Source organism: Mugil cephalus, chromosome 11 (assembly GCF_022458985.1).
Source record: "Mugil cephalus isolate CIBA_MC_2020 chromosome 11, CIBA_Mcephalus_1.1, whole genome shotgun sequence".
In the NCBI taxonomy this organism is placed as follows: Eukaryota; Metazoa; Chordata; class Actinopteri; order Mugiliformes; family Mugilidae; genus Mugil; species Mugil cephalus.
Window position 1 is genome coordinate 12,018,708 of NC_061780.1, and position 19,500 is coordinate 12,038,207.

The 19,500-nt window shown below is 40.6% G+C and overlaps 3 protein-coding genes and 1 long non-coding RNA gene across 5 annotated transcripts; 2 read left to right on the top strand and 2 right to left on the bottom strand.

Moving 5' to 3' along the window:
* Window positions 1–470: 470 nt before the first annotated feature.
* On the bottom strand, window positions 471–4,982 carry hsc70 (heat shock cognate 70). The gene is made up of 9 exons (XM_047598278.1): window positions 4,837–4,982; window positions 3,440–3,644; window positions 3,117–3,322; window positions 2,714–2,866; window positions 2,083–2,638; window positions 1,744–1,946; window positions 1,446–1,644; window positions 1,099–1,331; window positions 471–909 (listed from the first exon to the last, which is right to left on the bottom strand). The coding sequence occupies exons 2-9, from the start codon at window positions 3,642–3,644 to the stop codon at window positions 715–717; spliced, it is 1,950 nt and encodes a 649-aa protein (XP_047454234.1). The 5' UTR covers window positions 4,837–4,982; the 3' UTR covers window positions 471–714.
* LOC125016097 lies at window positions 4,838–7,535 on the top strand. Its single transcript, XR_007113663.1, has 3 exons — window positions 4,838–4,971; window positions 6,313–6,489; window positions 7,404–7,535. It is a non-coding gene; the product is annotated as an uncharacterized LOC125016097 (long non-coding RNA).
* si:dkey-238d18.4 (TBC1 domain family member 15) lies at window positions 5,531–12,536 on the bottom strand. Of its 2 annotated transcripts, none has more exons than XM_047598280.1 (10): window positions 11,991–12,536; window positions 9,730–9,915; window positions 9,491–9,609; window positions 8,965–9,068; window positions 7,761–7,828; window positions 7,388–7,534; window positions 6,791–6,881; window positions 6,544–6,692; window positions 6,319–6,457; window positions 5,531–6,235 (listed from the first exon to the last, which is right to left on the bottom strand). In XM_047598280.1, the coding sequence occupies exons 1-10, from the start codon at window positions 12,196–12,198 to the stop codon at window positions 6,067–6,069; spliced, it is 1,380 nt and encodes a 459-aa protein (XP_047454236.1). In that variant the 5' UTR covers window positions 12,199–12,536; the 3' UTR covers window positions 5,531–6,066. The 2 variants fall into 2 exon arrangements, with proteins under 2 accessions (XP_047454236.1, XP_047454235.1); XM_047598279.1 differs by having other exon boundaries at window positions 6,319–6,460; window positions 11,991–12,535.
* A 2,708-nt stretch (window positions 12,537–15,244) lies between these two features.
* Window positions 15,245–18,179, top strand: LOC125016484. The gene is made up of 8 exons (XM_047598991.1): window positions 15,245–15,345; window positions 15,477–15,537; window positions 15,637–16,008; window positions 16,097–16,129; window positions 16,225–16,342; window positions 16,670–16,744; window positions 16,838–16,916; window positions 17,017–18,179. The coding sequence occupies exons 2-8, from the start codon at window positions 15,477–15,479 to the stop codon at window positions 17,089–17,091; spliced, it is 813 nt and encodes a 270-aa protein (XP_047454947.1). The 5' UTR covers window positions 15,245–15,345; the 3' UTR covers window positions 17,092–18,179.
* Window positions 18,180–19,500: the final 1,321 nt, after the last annotated feature.

The window sequence follows — 19,500 nt, forward strand, 5'->3', positions numbered from 1 at the left end:
TGAGAAGAGACCATCTGGTGATAAGCACCTCAGATGCTTACCAAAATGTTTTTCAAAAATCAAACTTTTGCATTATAATTGCGTTAGAGGGAAGGAACAGCACAGTGTTGTCATATATATAGCATAAACCATCTATTTCACATATACGTGCAACACACATATTTGGTATGTTGAGCTCTGTGCAGCCTTGTTTGCATCTTAGTTTCAAACCTCACATGTGAGCAATCTGAAAACTATGATGAATACTGATATTTTTTATCATCACAACATCAAATTTTAACACATTCTTAAAGTGGCAATGCTTCCCACAAGAAGTGCTGTCTAATTCACAGGAAATAAAGATTACGATCAAATTGTGTGCTCCTAACAGAAAACAAGTTTATCTGCCAGTTTGATTGTCCTCCACCTTAGTTAGGCCGAAAAGTAATGATCTAAACACTATATAAAAAAACAAAAAACAACACACAGTATATTTTGCAAATTAGATTCTTTATTGGAAATCTTGATGATTTATTGGTTAAAGAATACAGATTTTACAGTTTTGGTGGATGATATACAAAACCATGCCTGTCAGTGGGAAGAGGAAGAAATATGTGACTGGATATTGGAAGCGCTATGTGTAAGTATTAGATTTAACTTTAATTATATGGCAGGAATTTAAATACAGATAAACCTGTGATGCAGTATTTCTTGGATGTGCAAAACACCCTCCATTCAGTCGACCTCTTCGATAGTTGGGCCAGAAGAGGAGCCACCACCAGCTCCACCGGGGAAGCCTCCAGGCATTCCTCCCGGCATTCCTCCCGGCATTCCTCCTGGTGCACCGCCTTGGTACAGCTTGGAGATGATGGGGTTGCACACCTTCTCTAGTTCCTTCTGCTGGTGGTCGTACTCATCCTTTTCTGCCGTCTAGGTGACAAAGTCAGCAAATCATTTTAGTGTGACAGAACCCTTGATGGACTGCTCGAGAATAAAGTGGAAATAACAAATTGCTTCACACCGTTGATCTCGATTGTGAATCACTGTGCTTTCACAAACTCACTCACAGAGGAGCCTCTGTTGTGAATGTGATAAAGATTCAAGTCAGTGGATATTTACCTGGTTCCTGTCCAGCCAGGCAATGACTTCGTTGCATTTGTCCACAATTGTCTTTTTGTCCTCAGGGCTGATTTTGTCTTGGAGCTTCTCATCTTCGACTGTGCTCTTCATATTGAAGGCAAGAGATTCAAGGGAATTCTTAGCTGTGACCTTTTCTCTCTGGACCTCATCCTCAGCCCTGAACTGCTCTGCCTCTTGCACCATGCGCTCAATGTCCTCCTTGCTCAATCTCCCTATCGAAAGATGAAATGAAAAGCCAGATATGTTGTTTAATTTCTTTGATCATGGACAACATTCTTTTTACACAACATATTATTTCTACATTAAGTACGTAAGCACGATTTTACCTTTGTCATTAGTGATGGTGATCTTGTTCTCCTTTCCAGTGCTTTTGTCCACTGCGGACACATTGAGAATGCCATTGGCATCAATGTCAAAGGTCACCTCAATCTGAGGGACTCCTCTGGGAGCAGGTGGAATACCGGTCAGTTCAAACTTCCCCAGGCTATTATTGTCCTTGGTCATGGCTCTCTCACCTTCATAAACCTAAAAAATAAATATTCAGATCACCTTTTGATGTGTCAAGGAACACTGATGTATTACACTGTGAATTGTTATTTGTCCAGAACTTAAAAGTTGCTCTACCTGGATGAGCACACCAGGTTGGTTGTCTGAATAGGTGGTAAAGGTCTGGGTTTGCTTGGTTGGGATGGTGGTGTTCCTTTTGATAAGGACAGTCATGACCCCTCCAGCTGTCTCAATTCCCAGGGAGAGGGGCGTGACATCCAGCAGGAGCAGGTCCTGTACATTCTCAGACTTATCACCAGCCAAGATGGCGGCCTGCACAGCTGTGGAGAGTTTCCAGATGGTGTAAATAAGGCCATTAGCTACTTCATCATATTTGGACAACAGCTCACATACAGTATAAAAATAGTAATGTGTAATGTGACCAAAAAACAAATTTAGGCCTATGTAAAGACCGACCTGCCCCATAGGCCACAGCCTCATCAGGGTTGATGCTCTTATTGAGGTCCCGGCCATTGAAGAAGTCCTGCAGTAGCTTTTGAATCTTGGGAATACGTGTGGAACCTCCCACCAGGACAATGTCATGGATCTGGGCCTTGTCCATCTTGGCATCTCTAAGGGCCTTCTCCACAGGCTCGAGGGTCCCACGGAACAGGTCTGCATTGAGCTCTTCAAAACGGGCCCTGGTGATGGAAGTGTAGAAATCTGTACCTTCATAGAGTGAATCAATCTCAATGCTAGCCTGGGTGCTGCTGGAGAGGGTGCGCTTGGCACGCTCGCAAGCTGTGCGCAGGCGACGCACAGCACGCTTGTTGTTGGTGATTTCCTTTTTGAACTTGCGCTTGAATTCAGCAATGAAATGGTTAACCATGCGGTTGTCAAAGTCCTCGCCACCCAAGTGCGTATCACCAGCTGTGGACTTGACCTCAAAGATGCCATCTTCAATGGTCAGGACTGATACATCAAAAGTACCACCGCCAAGATCAAAGATAAGGACATTACGCTCACTGCCAACCTAAAAAAATTGTAAGAATTACTGTGGGCGCCATAAAAAGGAGTTAGTTAAGTATTCAAATGTAGCTAGTTATACCTTTTTGTCCAAGCCATAGGCAATGGCAGCAGCAGTGGGCTCATTGATAATGCGCAGAACATTAAGCCCAGAGATGGTTCCAGCATCTTTGGTGGCTTGACGCTGGGAGTCATTAAAGTAAGCAGGAACTGTGATAACTGCATTGTTCACAGTCTGTAAAGAGATTAAGACCATGTGTCAATAAGTACTATTTTTGTGGGCAAGCTATTCTACTTTCAAAAAGCTGCCAGTGCTCTGGAAACAGTAAGAAACATTTTGATGGCTCTTTACACAGTTTACTCTGACTTATAAATTCTGCTGCAATATGTTATAAGTAATATTTCCTGGATAGTTATTTACTTTTTGAGAGCTACAATATGTCACAGGCCCTATTGGAATAAAGCCAACAGTTCAAAGTCATTACCTTGCCAAGGTACGCTTCAGAGATCTCCTTCATTTTGGTTAGGACCATCGAGGAAATCTCCTCAGGGAAGAAGCTCTTGATCTCACCCTTATACTCGACCTCCATCTTGGGCTTGGACGAGTCATTTATCACCTTGAAGGGCCAGTGTTTCATGTCAGATTGCACCACAGGATCGTCAAACTTGCGACCAATCAGACGTTTGGCATCTTAAGTAGGTTTAAGTGAAAGACCAGGATGTTGTGTTAAGTTGACAGTGTATACACAATTGAATAGCATCAAGTCTTCTCAGTATACTGTCTCGTGACTGTTGCAGTTTTTTTTACCAAAGACAGTGTTGGAGGGGTTCATGGCCACCTGGTTCTTGGCAGCGTCTCCAATAAGCCTCTCTGTGTCCGTGAAGGCCACATAGCTGGGTGTGGTTCTGTTTCCCTGGTCGTTGGCAATGATCTCAACTTTGCCATGCTGGAAGATGCCCACACAGGAGTATGTGGTGCCCAGATCAATACCTACTGCTGGTCCTTTAGACATCTTAGAAAAACAGAAGACACGTGTTTATAATTGCAAACCTTTTAACATACAGTGTAACTCTGGTTTAGTGCATATATTACTCGTCACTTGTGACATCATGTATTTTTTGTACTTGGAACGTGTTTTCTTGTAGTGTTTTTTAAAAACTGGATGCATCTGCATGAAATGGATAGCCATTGTAGGTATCTGTTTCTGCTATTCCTGAAGCTCAGATGCATGGACACGTGAGGCTCAGCTAGGATAAGCACCACCTCACACCACGCAGACCACAGACGAGTCTATGTCATGCTGCCGTTTTACTCCCTGTCCATGCAGCTTCTCTCCTCCCTCTGCAACATAACACTCGAGTGTCTCTGTCAGGCTTTTTTAAATGTTATGCACTGATCCTGCACTAGTGATTAGCGTGTCTATTTTCCACTGGCGGACTCCAAATAGCCTACAGTTACTATATTAAGTATGAACATATCTGCATGGCGATGAATGGAAGGTGGCCAAGACTTCAGGGATCATTTATCGGTGACTTGCAAGCAAAGCCTCCTGGTTCTTTCCGTAACAAACAGCTTAAAAACCAAAAATACCCACAGAAATCTCCAGCTTTGAGGCTAAGTAATGAACATATTTGATTAGCGACAAGTTCAACAAAGGGCTCCTTTTGTCATAGCTCCTGGGAGTGTGCTCTAAAAAAAACAACAAGACTGATGAGGAAAAAAGAAAAACAAACAAAAAAACCCCCAACAGTTTAAATAGCTCCACATACTTATACATACTTATTCTACCTGAATTATTATTTTTTTTACATGTACGTTTTTATTTTTTTATTTTACATGTCTGTTGTGTCTATCTTGCCCCTGCAATATTCAAAACCTACTGCAGCCAGAACATGTTATTGAATTATCACTTGTTATCCAGTTGTGTAACACAGAGAAGAACATGCTGACAGTATTTATTTTCCTGACCTATAACCACATTTGAATGAAACAGTTCTTACATGGAAATGAATCACACGGCAGTTTGTTGGCCAGGGAAGTTGATTCACTCTGTGGTTTCTTGTTGGAATTCTGCTTCATGCTACTGGCAGAAATCATGCAGGCCATGCTTCTTGGAACTGACACAACGTTGTGGCTTTCAAAGCATTAAGCAAGACAAACTATAAAAGCCAGGCCAGTGCATTGCTTTTTATTCGTGAGGTTACCTTTTGCAGTTAGACGTTCACGGCTTGAGAGTTTACTGAATTAAAGGAATGCTTTGCTTTCGCCCGGCTCTCAACACCGTCGCTTAAACTCCTCTCCAGCGCTCCCTTCCCTCCTCAGGCAGACGGACCAAGAGGGTGAGCATGTGTTCTCCCCAGTGTATATAGAGGGACAGCTCATCAGAGTCAGGTGACTCCACCAGGGAAAGTTCTAGGCCTGTGATTCTGCTCACCCACTGGAATTCCTTGAAAGAAAAGTTGCTATATTTATCTCTGTAGCCCTCTGCTGCTAGTGTAACAGCACAAAGCTAGTCAAAAGGAGTCAACTGAAATATGTCAAATCACAGAGTATTGGACCTATAGCGGTTTTATTAGCAAAGATTTGTAGAGATTGTTCCTGAATCTAGATAATGTTATTCACATGCTCCATTACCCACTGAATGGTACTCAGTGCCAGTTTCAATCTTTTATTTTTTAATCGTTATGAAAGTCTTTTGTGCACGTTAGTTTAGTTAAAAGCATAAATCGATTGCTACATCACAGATTCAGCTTGGCAGCACTTAACTTCCCTATTTTTCATTTATTTTTACTTTTTAGTCATTTCTATTTCCTGTAGGCGCTGGGTTGTAGAATTAGGGCTCTTTCCTCCGAATTATGAGAAAAACTTAAAGTTAATGTAATTTCAGGATAACCAAAGCAATCTTCAGTAGTTTTATTGAGGTACAATATTTCATGTTATTTAAGACATCTGTGCACTAGGTTTTTCTTCCTTTGCCAGAGCTCATCTACATTTATTACATAGGCCTCTCTGGCTCGTGTCCCATCCGGCATTAAATATAACCGCTGTTTGTCACAGGCCGCACCTGACGCAACACATCCTAGTGTTTACACACTGCTAGCAGCTGTTGCATAACCAGGAAGAACATTACTTAAAGCTCTTAGTCAGAGGTAACACACTACGTAGCTTTCAGCCTAATCGAAGTTCATTAGAGCAAACAAAACAACTCACAGTCGTTGCTGGTCAGCTTTCATACAATAAATACTCTACATTCATAATTAACACAAATAACTAAAATAACTAGACAGATTTAAGGTAAGCAGCCATCAGTGTGGATTTCCCTCAGAAATAAAGAGTAAGAACATGTGCCGTCAAAATTACACGCAAGGTTTCGATGTCCCTTGTTATAAAATTACAGTTTGAGTCCGTGATAGTAGGTTTTCAAGTAACTGCTATCACTTTAAAACAAACAAACTACGCAGTTGATAAAAAAAGTCTTCCTCTTTGCTCCTTTGTTCTCTGCAGCGTCCGTTCATATAATCCCAAGCGCAGCGCTTGCAGTAGTTGTAGAAATGGTGCTCTGCTTTCTTCAGCGTGCTGTTCAGGTCCAGTGTTCCCTGAAGGCTGCACGAAAGGTAAAAGTTTTACATTCAAATGAACAAATCAAGGCAGTCTCTTTTTTGTGTGACTTTATAATACAGACAAACCTGCTGGTGAACTGGATGAGCTGCACGTCATCTCGGCACTGCAGCAGAGACTCTCTGTTCTCCAACAGGATGGCTGCACAGATGAAGAGCTCAAAGGTGAAGTCAGTGTTGATGGCCTGCAGCTCTGACTCTGAGTGGTCTTCTGGAAACACCAGCAACAACAGTCACACAGTAAGACATTTCACAGGTGTTTTGACTTTGATTTACTTTCCTTGTGAGTTTCACCTGTGGTGTATTTCCGTGCCAGTCTTTCCTGATAACGGGCTCGGTCGACTTGTTGGGAGATGAGCTCCAGATGGTCACAGCTCAGGATCTCAAACAAACGCAGCGCATCGCTGTGTTCAAACTCCCTTTGAAAACCCAGCAGCAACCACCTTGACGGAAGGGCAACGCATGCACAGGCATAAACAAAGCATGCATGTTAGAAAAAATAAATCTCAAAATCGGGTACCGAGGACCTACGCAGGTATACCTGTGGCAGAAAGTCAAGCTCTCCATGCTGTCTCTGACCAAATGACCATAAAGTAAAGGATCCAGTTCCTTCAGCAGGGCTGCCTCCAATTCTAAAAGACAATAAACCAACATTCTCATACACTCAACTCTAGCTGTGTTCTGGATAAAGTTATTTTTTGTTTTACCACTAGAGGTCGCAACTCTTTTTACATCTGCTGCAAAAGTATGTCTAGAGAGAATGTCCATTTATTTTACATCTCCAAAAGTTACTTTTGAAAATATATGCATACTGTTGAAGGAGATAACACAGTAAGGAGTCAACTTTTTGCACATAAAGCTCAGTGCATAACTAAAACAATTACAAAAAAGGAAAGGGAAAACATAATACTGAATTAAAGGAATGAGGCCATTTATACTGCGCAGAACAATATAAGAACTAGGGCAGGCCACAGAAAAACACCAGCGGGTTCTCTGGAGCCATTCAAGTCGATTAAGAGCTGAAGTATTTGCCTCTAACAGAAGACAGCTTGAGTTTTTGCCAAATAGCAGGACTGCGTTTCAAATACGAGTTTCTACAGGAAACAGCGAAGCATTCACATTTATTTTTGGTACTCACCTATTTTTCTGTGCAGACCGTCGGCCCTGAAGTCCTTGGAGAATTTCTCCATGTAGCAAGAAAAGCTCCAGAAAGTGTCCACCTCAGAGTCAAGAACTTCCAGGAACCGACTGCACAGGTCATTCATTCCCTGGGCGTAAGTGACCTCTGGATCAGGAAAAATAAGTGGACAAGTGGACAGGCGACGTCTTTAATGTAACATTTGAATACGTTCAAGTACTCTCAGAATTGATTCGAGAAGCTTAACAGAACCTTGATGCTGAAACCATCAGAGCAAGCAGCAGAAGCAAGCAGGTGAATTCATACAACCACTAAATCTGTCTGATCTAGTCAGACACAGTAAACCTGAAATAGGTTAATTCTGCCCGTTTACCTGGATGAAAAGCAGCGTATGTTATGAGGATGTCCCTCAACACCAGCAGATTACCTAAACCTTCATCCCTGCAGATACACACAAGTTATTAGTAGAAGTTAAGACAGCAAAAATTATTCACACACCTCACCGCAGACACGTATTCCATGTGACACATACACTTAATCATTGACCCAATAGCCTGTTTGGTCATGGAAAACTCTTGAGATATGATATTTTGTTACCACATCCCATGTTAAAAGGACAAGTTACAATGAAAGTTAGTATCTTCATTAAACTAAATGGAAAATATCAAACACTTATTTAGTTTAAATCAATTTACTAGAGTTTAATGTATTTTTAAAAGGACTACAGGAGTTTGTGTGGTATTAGGATATGCATTTAAAGCTGTACAATATTATTATTTTTTATCTTTTCATATACACCGTTTCTTTGAGACGCCTAAATTTTTGAAAGTCTCTTGGTAAACTGGTTGTAAATCATGTAACAAAGTAAACAGAACTGAAGAACTGCATCACTTCAGCTTTAAAGTGTGACTGTTCTTTTCTCTGTTGTCTTAACAAACCAACATGGCAGCGGCTCTTGTTTGTAACAAACATGGGAAAAAAGCCTAAAATGATGTGGCATTTGTTTTTGAGAGTTCTTTGTTTCTTTGATCAAAGTTTTTTTTTGTCAATCTTTTAGTTTTTCTGCACATGACAGGAAGTAAATTTTAGGAGTTTTTAAGCTGCTTAAAACCAAATAGCTGCATGTTTAAACCCACAATCTTCAAGGAATCAAATTCCACACACCATTTGTTAGCATACACTCACTTGCCAAAACATTAGATACCCTTGTGAAAATAATTACAATACATATGTGTACATACGTGTATATGCAACACAATTCAATCAACTTTTCTCTTTTGTTGTGTGATTTTATGAGGTTATTAGAATCAGTGTAGGACTATCAATCAAACTTTATTTATATAGCACTTTTCATGCACTTTTCACGAACACACACACACACACACACACACACACACACACCCTCCATATGTACACATTCAGACACTCGTGAGTACACACACACACACACTCACACCCATATTCACACTAAAAGTTGTACTATAAGGCATTGGTTTTCTCAAGAGTACCTAATAAACTGGCATGTGAGTGTTTATTTTATGAAGGGCCAAAGCCAATACTGGCTGACAGAGACTCACTGGTAATAGCTCAGGTCTCTGTTGGTTCGCGGTGCATCCTTGTCAATGATTCGTATGGCTTCCTGCAGCTCTTCACGGTCAAATGTGACCCGTTCAAATAATATCTGTCAACAAGAAGAGAATGCATTATATATTTCTATTGAAAACGGCCTCATCTTTTTTCTTCAGCTTTTACGGAGTTCATACTTCTGAGGATTTGACACTTCATTTAATTCTAATGTGTCCTTTCACTGTAAATTCCGCTCCGAGCGCACTAATCTATCACCCCTTACATAGCTCAATGCTTCAGCTAGTACAAAGAAAGTCAAATGATGCCAGAGTAAATAAAGGACAAATGGTTTGTATAACTAAATTAGATCCTGTTGTTTCATTTCCCTAAGCATACATACTTCACTCCTCCCAACGTAGACACTGACCTGACCAAGGAGAATATTTTGAGCACAGGAAAATAACAGGAGCAGCATATAAAATAGAACTGAAACCATTTGAAAATATATATTAGAAATATTCACTTAACGTGTCTAACCTGCGCCTGAAGCTCCAAGAAAGCCTGCCGGTCCCTGACCTCGTCAGACTGATCTTGGGTCTGTTGCTGGGCCTCTGCTTCCCTCCGGTCAAAGTATCTGACAGCTGCCACCAACTCCGCTGGATCACGCGACCACAGAGAGGACAGGAAAGAGGAAGATTGGAGATTGACTCTTGAGATCCATAACTAAGTTCCTTCACTGCGACGTACACATTTCACTCATGGTTTTATGTCTTTACCATCAGTGCCGTTCAGGTGCATCTGCACTGCTGAAGGAAGGAACTGCTGCCACTTTCTCTTCATGACCCGGTAACGTATGACCAACTGCTCGTGCAGGAGAGAGCGCTCTAAAGCTGTCGAGCTGCACGGGTACATCCCGAACAGAAAACGCCACACCAGGCCTCGCTCGGGCGGAGACACACCTCCTGTACAGGGAATGAAGACAATCAGATTAATTTAAGCACTCAGACCAACTGAGTCTGAATTCTTTTCAAGCTATTATCATTCAGTGAAACCAGTCACAGCCAGATTGTAATAAAACCCTGAATGGCTCAATATGCCAATACTTATTTGGATGAACTTTACTCTGCTTCACCAGAACCAGAGATGAGGATTTATCACATCTTATGTAATGTTTCACTCTCCTGGTCCTAGTCTAGTCTTTAGTTTCCATGTTTGAAGACTTGGAATGTGCAAAAAGGTCAAAGGGCCACAGAATAAGAGGGTGACTTTCCACATTCCTCCTTGCATCACACTGGTAGATTCACTGTGATTTTCACCAGAGGCAGAACTCCTCTGTGTAGATGCTAATTGTCCTGTGCCAGTATCAGTATATTGAGCCTAATTCTTATATCTTTATGCTGGAGCCAATGCTAAAACACTATTCCACTATCCTCTTAGTTTCTTACACTGATTTTTTTTTTTTGTCTATTAATCCTTTAAGACTGGAACATCCGCCTTCGCATAAAAAAAAGCTTGCAGTATTTGAATTACCGTAACTCACCGATGGGCAAAATTCAAAGTGTGACTGAACACTGGGAAATTGCACTTTCTGGAACAAAAGCTGCCATTATGGTAATGATGAGGCACCGCTGCTGTCCGCTGCAGGTTGGGGAGCGACGCAACACCAGGGAGCCCCAAGAAGAGAGAGTGGTTTGGAGGAATTTATTGGTAAAAACGAAAGTTAGTTGTACCCTTGAGATGTCACGAAGTTCTTCCAGCAAAAAAACTTCCCAGTGCTCAGCTACATTTTGAATATTGCCAATAGCGCAAACCATAGTGAGTTCAATTAAAAAAACGCAAGCTTTAACATGCCAGTGATACGTTCAGGCTTTAAAGGGTCAAATCTCATGTGATTTCCTTTTTCTTCTTAGAAATCTTAGAAACTCGGTAAATGGTGCCTGTTGTTTTATCGCAGTAGTCACGCTGGTGTTCTTGCCTCCAGGGGGGCAGACGTGCAATGAAATGTTAGATTTGGAGAATAGTTTGATTGTGACCCAACAATCGCCCGGAGGCCAAGCATCACTTGACTTCTTCCATAGGAACAACCAATTCACTGATGCATCTGGATAAAACTAGTTCAAAAATATATTTAAAAAAAAGTGTCATTATTATATTTCCCTCCAACCTAAAGCAGCTTATTTATTGTGAAACGTTAGAACACCTTTATATGAACAAGTGCGGGCAGGAATAAAGAGATGTTCAGCCTGTTTTCAGCCTGTTATATTTGGATGAGAATAATAAATAACCTCCTGAGCTTTAGCTCAGTATACATTTTTGTTCTCCAAGGTATTTAAGACGAGTAGGACCTAAGAAGTATAAAAACTAAGCATCATCTTTGAACTGGAAGTAGTTTTTGGAAAAAAAGTATGTCCTCATATGTGGACACAGGGATTTCACTGTACATTATAATAAAATCACCAATATGTAACAAAATATAAAACTGAACATGACTCTGCAAAGACAGAATTGCAAATAATGTATTCCCAATGTCCTAAAACGAGTGCTTGCTACTTAGCAAAGTTATAGGTCGTTACTGTTGATAGAATTTGTTACATTTACGTGTCATATTAAACTGGAAAAGTTAATAAGCATGAAAGAACATGTTTCAACTCTAAAATTTCGTGAGGTTTTTTACCTTGCCCATTTTTGTTACGTGACTGGCTGCAGAATGAATCCACTGAAATGACCGCCATCATGTTTTTACACCGACTAGTATGAGGATAAGAGTTTAAATGTAGCAGAAGCTACAAACCTAAAACTTAACGTCCCCATATGAGGACACAGGGTCTCAGAAGGCTAAATAAGATGTTATCAAGAAAAGAAATGAAACTTGTGGATTCAGCTACTGCATATGTGGGCTGTGTGCCAACTGCTTTCCATTTTCAGTTATGGAAGAAATAATGCTTCATGCATAACTAGATGGATGAAGTTGCAAACACTGCAAAGTCTGTGAGATACAAGTACCCAGACAGACAGACAGATATTTAGATAGATGTACCGTTTTTGAAGATATGCATCCTTAGTCTTGACTCGTCGACCCTCCCCTCTGCGTCCATGACCCCAGGTAAGGAGAGCCGTGCGCCGGACAGAGGAGGACAGCTGACCGCTGCTACTTTCCTCTGAGAGCGGACACGCGGTCGCTGGCTGATGGCGCTCATCTCTTGCGCAGCGGTCACTCGTGGATATCTGTCATTTAGATTTTCCATCGCGCGTTTACGCCGCGCACAGCTGGAGAAAACTTTGTCAGTCGCGTCGCATCCACTGAATCATACCAGACAAGGAAGCTTCTCCCTCCAGCTGCCTGAACAACACGCCTCCCCCTCCTGTGCGTCCAACAGCCGCACTCGAGCCAGGACTGGTTTCTTTCTTCTTCTTTTTTTTTTCTCTTTTCTTCCAGTAGGGTCGAATCGTCCGAGATCACAAAAGCTTAAAAAAGGTGTTACAGGAGACCAACTCCTAAGCTCTGTTGACTCTCATACAACCATCTGGGAGTCATATGACTGCACCTTTGAGCTCCGTGTTTGTTTGGCTCACATTCCAGGTGGAGTCGGTCCAGACTCAAGTGTCAAAGTTCACGTTGGATCATTTGCGAGCGTGTCTCCATCTAGTGGTTTCATGTAATAACGTCAAGTTCGGGGACGAATATATATATATATATATATATATATATATATATATATATATATATATATATATATATATATATATTAAAGATAAGTTGCATTTGACAAATGTCACTATTATCCTAATTGTTTGAATGTATTTTATCTGGAGTTAAAGACAGCAAAGACAGTTAGAGACTACATCCTGTTTGGTGCCCGGGTAGTTGTGTGACGCTTGCACGGAGCTTTGGCCAAACAGGCAAAGAATACAGGTGTCAAAAGTCCCTTTAAAGTACAATAACACTAAAAGGTCATTTGGTGCAAGACAACGGCATATTAACCTGTGGATATACATGCAGTATGTCATAATATTATTATATGATCTAAAGTCATAATTATAGGATTTAAATCATAATTATGAGGTTAAAAGTCATAATTAGGAAATTACAAGCCATCATTTGGAGATAATATGTCATAAGTATGAGAACAAACTCATAAGTATAACATTTAAAGTCATAAATATGAGAAACGCGATTCAACCATTTTGAATATTTTTCTCAAACTGTTTAAATTTTGTCCTCGATTGATAGGCTTGAAATAAACTTCTTAGTGGCTAATACGGATGAAAAACTATAGCAACCAAACCTGCCATCAGTTCACACAGGATTTTATCAGTATTTAAAAATTGTGAGTCTGTCAACCAATGAACTAACACGTTGCTCATGAATGAAATTACAGAAGCTAGTTCAGGGAGTGCAGAAGATAAGATCTTCTGTGTATAGTCATGTTACAACACCCTTATCCTGGATGAGGCAAAGTTTGTCACTTCCTTCCACACACAAGCAGCCGATTTAGAATAGAATACAAGAAGAAGAGAAAAATGCTGAATTCATCCCCTAGGAAGAAATTGTCCAGTAGCTTGTACACAAACATACACAGACATCAACATAACGCACCAACAAAAACAACAGAATGCAAACGGAGAAGGAAGAGTGGAAATATGTATAAGACTGTATTAACATATATTAACATATAAAAGGTATGTACAGTTGACCAATTTACAATTCACAAGTAAGTATTTTAGTATTTAAACCGTGGTGTTGTACCTTTTCATGCTGCAGACTGCAGCATGAAAAAGAGCACTGACAACCACAGACTGGTAGAACACGAGTAGCATTTCACGACGCACGTTGAAGGAAGAAGAGTCGGCTCTGCCCCTTCTTTCACATGGCGTCTGTGTTAGCAGACCAGTCTAGATTTACCAGTTTGCGCTTCACTGAATCAACACACAGAAATGTCATAGTGACTGTAAATAAATTGTCTGTTCACTACATAAGCACAATGTGAGCCCACGTTTCTGTACATTCATAAAAGCATGCAGCATAACTATCTTGTCTGTTCCCATAAATGATGAACACATGGCCTGGTCAAAAAAAAGAAAGAAAAAAAAGCCGTACCCTGGATTAAACTACGCAGAAAGGTATGAGCCTCCTATTGGATAATTACTGCATGGGTGATTATATTTCAGCTGGCAACAAGTTATTCAACCCCAACTGGTGCAATCATTTCATAAACAAGCATGTCGAAAGATACATCCCCTGGTCGTGTAAAGGATGTTAGTCTGTTTGAGAAGGGTTAAGAAAGTGTCCAATGAATTATTAAAAATTGGAAGGATAGCGAGGAACCATCATCATCGGGGAAGAAATGCGGTCAGAAAAAAATTCTGATTGATCGAAAACAACAGCAGAGCTCTGGGCTTTCTTTGATAATGAAAGTAAGAGCATTTCCACGTGTACAATGTGAAGGGAACTCAAGGGATTGGGACTCAACAGCCGTGTAGCCTTAAGAAAACCACTCATCAGTGAGGCTAACTGGGGAAAAGGCTCCAGTTTGCTTGGGAGCATAAAGATTGGAGCAATGGAAAAAGGTAACGTGGTCTGATGAGCCCAGATTAACCCTGATCCAGAGTGGTGGGGCGTCAGGATAAGAAAACAGGCAGATGAAGTGATGCCCCCATCATGCCTAGCGCCTACTGTACCAGCCTGTGGGGGCAGTGCTATGATCTGGGGTTGCTGCAGTTGCTCAGGTCCAGGTTCAGCAACGTTATGCCCAAAGAATGAGGTCAGCTGACGACCTGAATATACTGAATAAGCACTGTTTTTCTTCCCTGATGGTCATCAGGCATATTCCAAGTTGATAATACCAGGATTCATGGAGCATGAGACATCATTTTCAAACATAGATTGTGTACCAGAGAGTCCAGACCTGAACCCCAAACCCCAGAATATACGTTTTAGAATTTATACACAGCGGATGTATTTTTAACTATGTGTTAGAGGGATACTCATAAGTGTTGCAAATAACTGCATCCACTTGCAAGGACTTCCTCAGTATGCACAAACTTAGAAACAGACATTTTAAGTGTGAACAAAAACATCTGCGTCACAGAGAGATGGACAAAGTTGCCGCAGAGACGCCTTAAAGTAATAAGACAGAGCCAGAACATGAAGAGAAAGGATGGTGTTTGCTCTTGAGATCCAACTGTGCGGTGTGTAAAATTTCCCTTCAAACTCTGAGATGGTTGGACTGTGTTCAGTGTTCATTTTTCTGTTCCAACTTCCCTTTTTTTCTCAACTCAGCACCAACACGCAACAGGAAACACACCCAAGAAATTTCACATAACAGTTAAGATCTAAGGCGCATAAGCAAAGCACAACAATCTGCTCGAACATCGTCTGGGTTATTCACACAGTGAGTATTGGTTCTGTGGGAGAATATGACAGCGTTGACTATGTTGGCTGTTTGTTATTGACACTGCTGGACACCTGAACCACCTTTAAGATTTCTGGTTTGTTAATCTGTGAATGTCTCACCGGGATCAGATGCCGCTGCCGGGCCTGATTGGCACTAGCCTCATACTGATCCTGGCTTCTGTCTCAAAGGGTGAGCTGATGATTTTTTATTTTATTTTATTTTAATTTAGCTCTTGAGGTATGAACTTTCACTAATGCAGTGTCTGGTGTGGTTTTGTTTTAAACACAGGTGAAAAATGGGCAATAGATGTCCAACGAAACATAAATGTTACATGGGGCTCAAATGTAACCATACGGTGCAACTTAAGCTACCCAGAGAATTTCAACACAATGACTGTCAAAGTGTTCTGGAAAACGAAAAATAAGGAGGATGAAAGCATGTGCATGGAAATGCCGGACAAGAATGCGTTCATTTATCACTCAGATGAATCATGTGTGCTCGAGAGGTACAGAGGAAAGACCAAGTTCATCGGAGAGAAGAAAAACTGCTCCCTCCTGATCCAGAACGTCACGGCGGCTGTAAAAGATATCTACGTGCGAATTCGTGTGGGGAATGAAAGTTACAGCTTCTATAAGCAAACCGTCTCCATTTTTATCAATGGTTAGATTTTGCACTAAAAATATTTATCCGTGATTTAAACTATACGTTTAAGTAGAGGACAATGATAATTTGCATGTTTCACCCGCAGATGGAAATTTTGTGAACACCACAACAACCCCAGGTATAAGCTTTTTGCCAGCCTTGAAAACACACCGTTGGCCTCTCAGACTAATATTCAGTTTGTCAAATCTCTGACCACTTTTTTTCCCCCCACAGGACCCAGGCCAAAAAGTCACAGTTCAAACATCATCTATTACAGCATCTTTCTACCAATCGCTGCACTTGCGGTCATTGTTTTTGCTGTTGGAATTTTCTGTTTAGTGCGACACAAAAGGTAACCCCATTTTTAGATAATTTGCCAACTGAGTGTGAAGCTTGCAGATAGGAAAAGTATATTTATTTCATCTTTATCTGAAGACTGTCAGTTGACCTTCTTGTCAAAAGTATGTTTTTCTTTCTTCACCTCGCAGAATGATATATTTGATAAACAGTATGTGAAGTGTTTGGCACTTAGAGAACAGTTGTGTTGGAAAAGAATGACAAAAATGCAAGTAAGGCTTTGTTGAGGAAGAGTAGCCAACACTACTTACTACTTACTTACTACTGTTAAGGATTTTCAGATAAGAAGGCAGTAACATGAATCTTTTTTTTTTTTTTCCAGGTCACAGGCGTTCACCAGAGAGGAATCTGGATACTATGCAAACTTTAGCAGAGCATCATCAGACCCAGCCAAAAGGTTTGTTTTTACGGTTTTGTGGCTAAATCCTAGACCACTACATCTGATCCGATGCACCTAGAATCCAAATGAGTCTCTTTTCTGTTTTTTTAGTGAAGAATCTAACAATAAAAAGGACAAGAAACTTCCGGAGCCGAAAGCCCTCGTGGAGCCGGTCTACATCAACGTTGAGGTACGTGCTTTAATATCCTAAGAAGATAGTACCTAAGACAACAAGTCCTGTAAGTGTTTTAACAGCCAGCTAAAGCAAACCTTAATGTGTGTCTTTGCAGGCCCCGGCAGCTCAAATGGACCAAAGTGTGGATCAGGCAGACAGTATATACGTAAATGTGAATTACTCAAAATAGCAGAACATCAGAAATAGCTGAATCTCAAACACACATGCACACATGTTCTTCTTCTGTATGCGTGAACAAGTGTCTTAGCGTGTGGGATATATGTCATACAAGAGGGTCCTCCGAGTGATTGAAACCACGCACAACTGCTGAACAAATAACTGTGGAAAGAAAACTATTCATCATTTTGTGGCTCCTGATGTTTTAGATAAGTCAGCCAGGAGTGGTTTGCAAAACCTCTCCTTGCTTAGTTTTAAAAGATGTACAGATTAGTTCTGCTGGATTTCTTCTGCTGAAACTGTGGGATATTTACCAAGAGGAGGTCTTGAGGAGAGTCGAGTGAATTTGTTCTTGATAGTGACAAGGACAAAGGACAAACGTTTACAGCTCGATCAGTATCGCTTCCAATTTGATTTTTGTCATAGTAAACTATCCGGTCAAGTCATTCTGTTCCCTCGAAACTCCAAACTGGACGATTACACGCCTCATGATTTAAGTCCGACTGCAGTGTTCAGAGACAGTGGAGGAAGTGAAAGTAGTCGTAATGTAGTAGAAACCTGTATTTCACCAGATATAAGTTATAGTGCATTTAATGTGCAATAGGGCAAAATCCCTGTTTTGAGGCAGCAGCCATGACACGGTGATTACACATATCAGGTAAGACAGCATCATCATCATCATCTGTCTTACCTGTTGTGGGAAACTTACCAAATGTAGAGATGCCAAAATACAACGTTATCTCTTAAAGGAAAAATAATCTTTATTGCTAATATGTGTAAATAATAACTGATAAATTAACCGGTGAACCTGTGTCACAATGCTAAGAGAGACAGGAAATGACATCAAGCTTTTAGCCCTGAAGTTCTGTTTTCTGTGGAATCGATCGGAATAATCTCAAAACTAAACAAAAGGCAGGAGGAAGTGGCATCTAGCAAAGTATTAGATGATAATACCTCCACGTCTTCCTCTATTAATTTGTCACCTTTTGTGTCGTAGTGCTTGACTTGAACTGTCCCTTCAGTTTTATTTTAAATTATTTGTTTGCAATGTGATGTTTAATACAAAGACTGTGAAAATAATAACAAATAAAAAAAAGTTAAAAAAAATAAAGTTGTCTAGAGCTTTTCTTTGCAACTGGTGTGAAACTAGTGAAGGTGCTGACGCTCCGCTTTTTGTGTGACAGTAAGTGTGGGGGGAAAAAAAACAAAAAAAAAAAAACATGACTGAAGCTAAAAACTAAACAACTCTGAAGCAAATGTACAGCAAACAATAATGTGCCGGTGAGAAGGAACATTTAAAAGGATTAGTAAAATGTTAATGGATGTGAAAGATTCAGATTTTCAACCAGATTTTTTATTCTCTATAACATGCCATAATAAAAACACAGGCTTTGGGAGGTTATTAACTCCAAACAAAGGAGGCTGATAAGACTTTGCTGAGTAATAAGACCTTGGTTGTATCACTGCACATTGGCAACACTTTATCGAGAGCCAGTTGTTTCTATTTTCAAGTGTAGGGTCACATTCACTCATTTACGGTCACTTCTCTAAAAGCTGTGAAGTTCCACTTACACTACACGCTGCCTTGGTGTCATATTCCAAATAACAGCAGTTCAGAAACGCTGCAACCTGCAACCTAGTGGATCAGTTCAATGAGAATACGACGTGCAGTACGCTAACAACAGAGCGTTGCAATTTAGGAGTGGAAATTTCACCATTGATTTCCTCAAAGCGTAATTTGGTTAACTTCGGCATTTCCTTCAAAGAAAAAAGAAACAACTATAACTTAAAATGACTGACACAAAGCCGCATTCAAGAGTGGTGATGTTATAAAGGAACTATTTATAACATAATTTTGTATCTCTTGTGTAATCTCCTCACTGTTTGTTCTTACATTGTGGATTAACCCTCGTGAGTTGACCTTGTGCTTTCAGTCCCAGAGTGAAAATGGCATAGGTCTTCAAGAGGGGGTCCGTGACACGCTGAGTCTGTCAGTTTCCCCACAACTGGCGCTGAGCCAACTGTTTACGGCAGTTGCACGGCCAGACTATTGTTGCACATGTTGGAAATGAAAAAAATATTATTTGAATAGCTTAATATTGAATGCAAAACGATAATAATGATGTACATTGACAAACAATACTAGGCTGAGTTTAATGTAGAACACATATCGTAGGTAGGGGGTCCCTGCTTAATCTCTCCATCAGTTTGGGGGTCGTTGGCCTGAAAAATGTTGAAGGCCCCTACCATGTTGTAAATGTCTTTGTTAACCTTCTTCTGAGTGACATGTTTTCTTCATTTGCATAGAGGTAAACTGCCGGAACTCAGTGTTCTTGGATAATTTCTGTCTGTTCTCATTTGTTTGTTACCAAAAAGTAACATGTTGAATACTGGAGAAATGAGACAACAACGTGACAGCTCC

Bases quoted from the DNA above. Each gene is read 5' to 3' on its own strand.
- hsc70 (XM_047598278.1), bottom strand. From the start codon at position 3,644: ATGTCTAAAGGACCAGCAGTAGGTATTGATCTGGGCACCACATACTCC. The intron at 3,323-3,439 runs GTAAAAAAAACT...AACCTACTTAAG, and splicing joins CCCCTCCAACACTGTCTTTG to ATGCCAAACGTCTGATTGGT. The intron at 1,947-2,082 runs GTCGGTCTTTAC...AACTCTCCACAG, and splicing joins GGCTGTGGCCTATGGGGCAG to CTGTGCAGGCCGCCATCTTG.
- si:dkey-238d18.4 (XM_047598279.1), bottom strand. From the start codon at position 12,198: ATGGAAAATCTAAATGACAGATATCCACGAGTGACCGCTGCGCAAGAG. The intron at 7,535-7,760 runs GTAAACGGGCAG...TTCCTGATCCAG, and splicing joins ATACGCTGCTTTTCATCCAG to AGGTCACTTACGCCCAGGGA. The intron at 6,461-6,543 runs GTGAAACTCACA...TGGTGTTTCCAG, and splicing joins GGCACGGAAATACACCACAG to AAGACCACTCAGAGTCAGAG.
- LOC125016484 (XM_047598991.1), top strand. From the start codon at position 15,477: ATGCCGCTGCCGGGCCTGATTGGCACTAGCCTCATACTGATCCTGGCT. The intron at 16,130-16,224 runs GTATAAGCTTTT...TTCCCCCCACAG, and splicing joins GAACACCACAACAACCCCAG to GACCCAGGCCAAAAAGTCAC. The intron at 16,917-17,016 runs GTACGTGCTTTA...GTGTCTTTGCAG, and splicing joins CGGTCTACATCAACGTTGAG to GCCCCGGCAGCTCAAATGGA.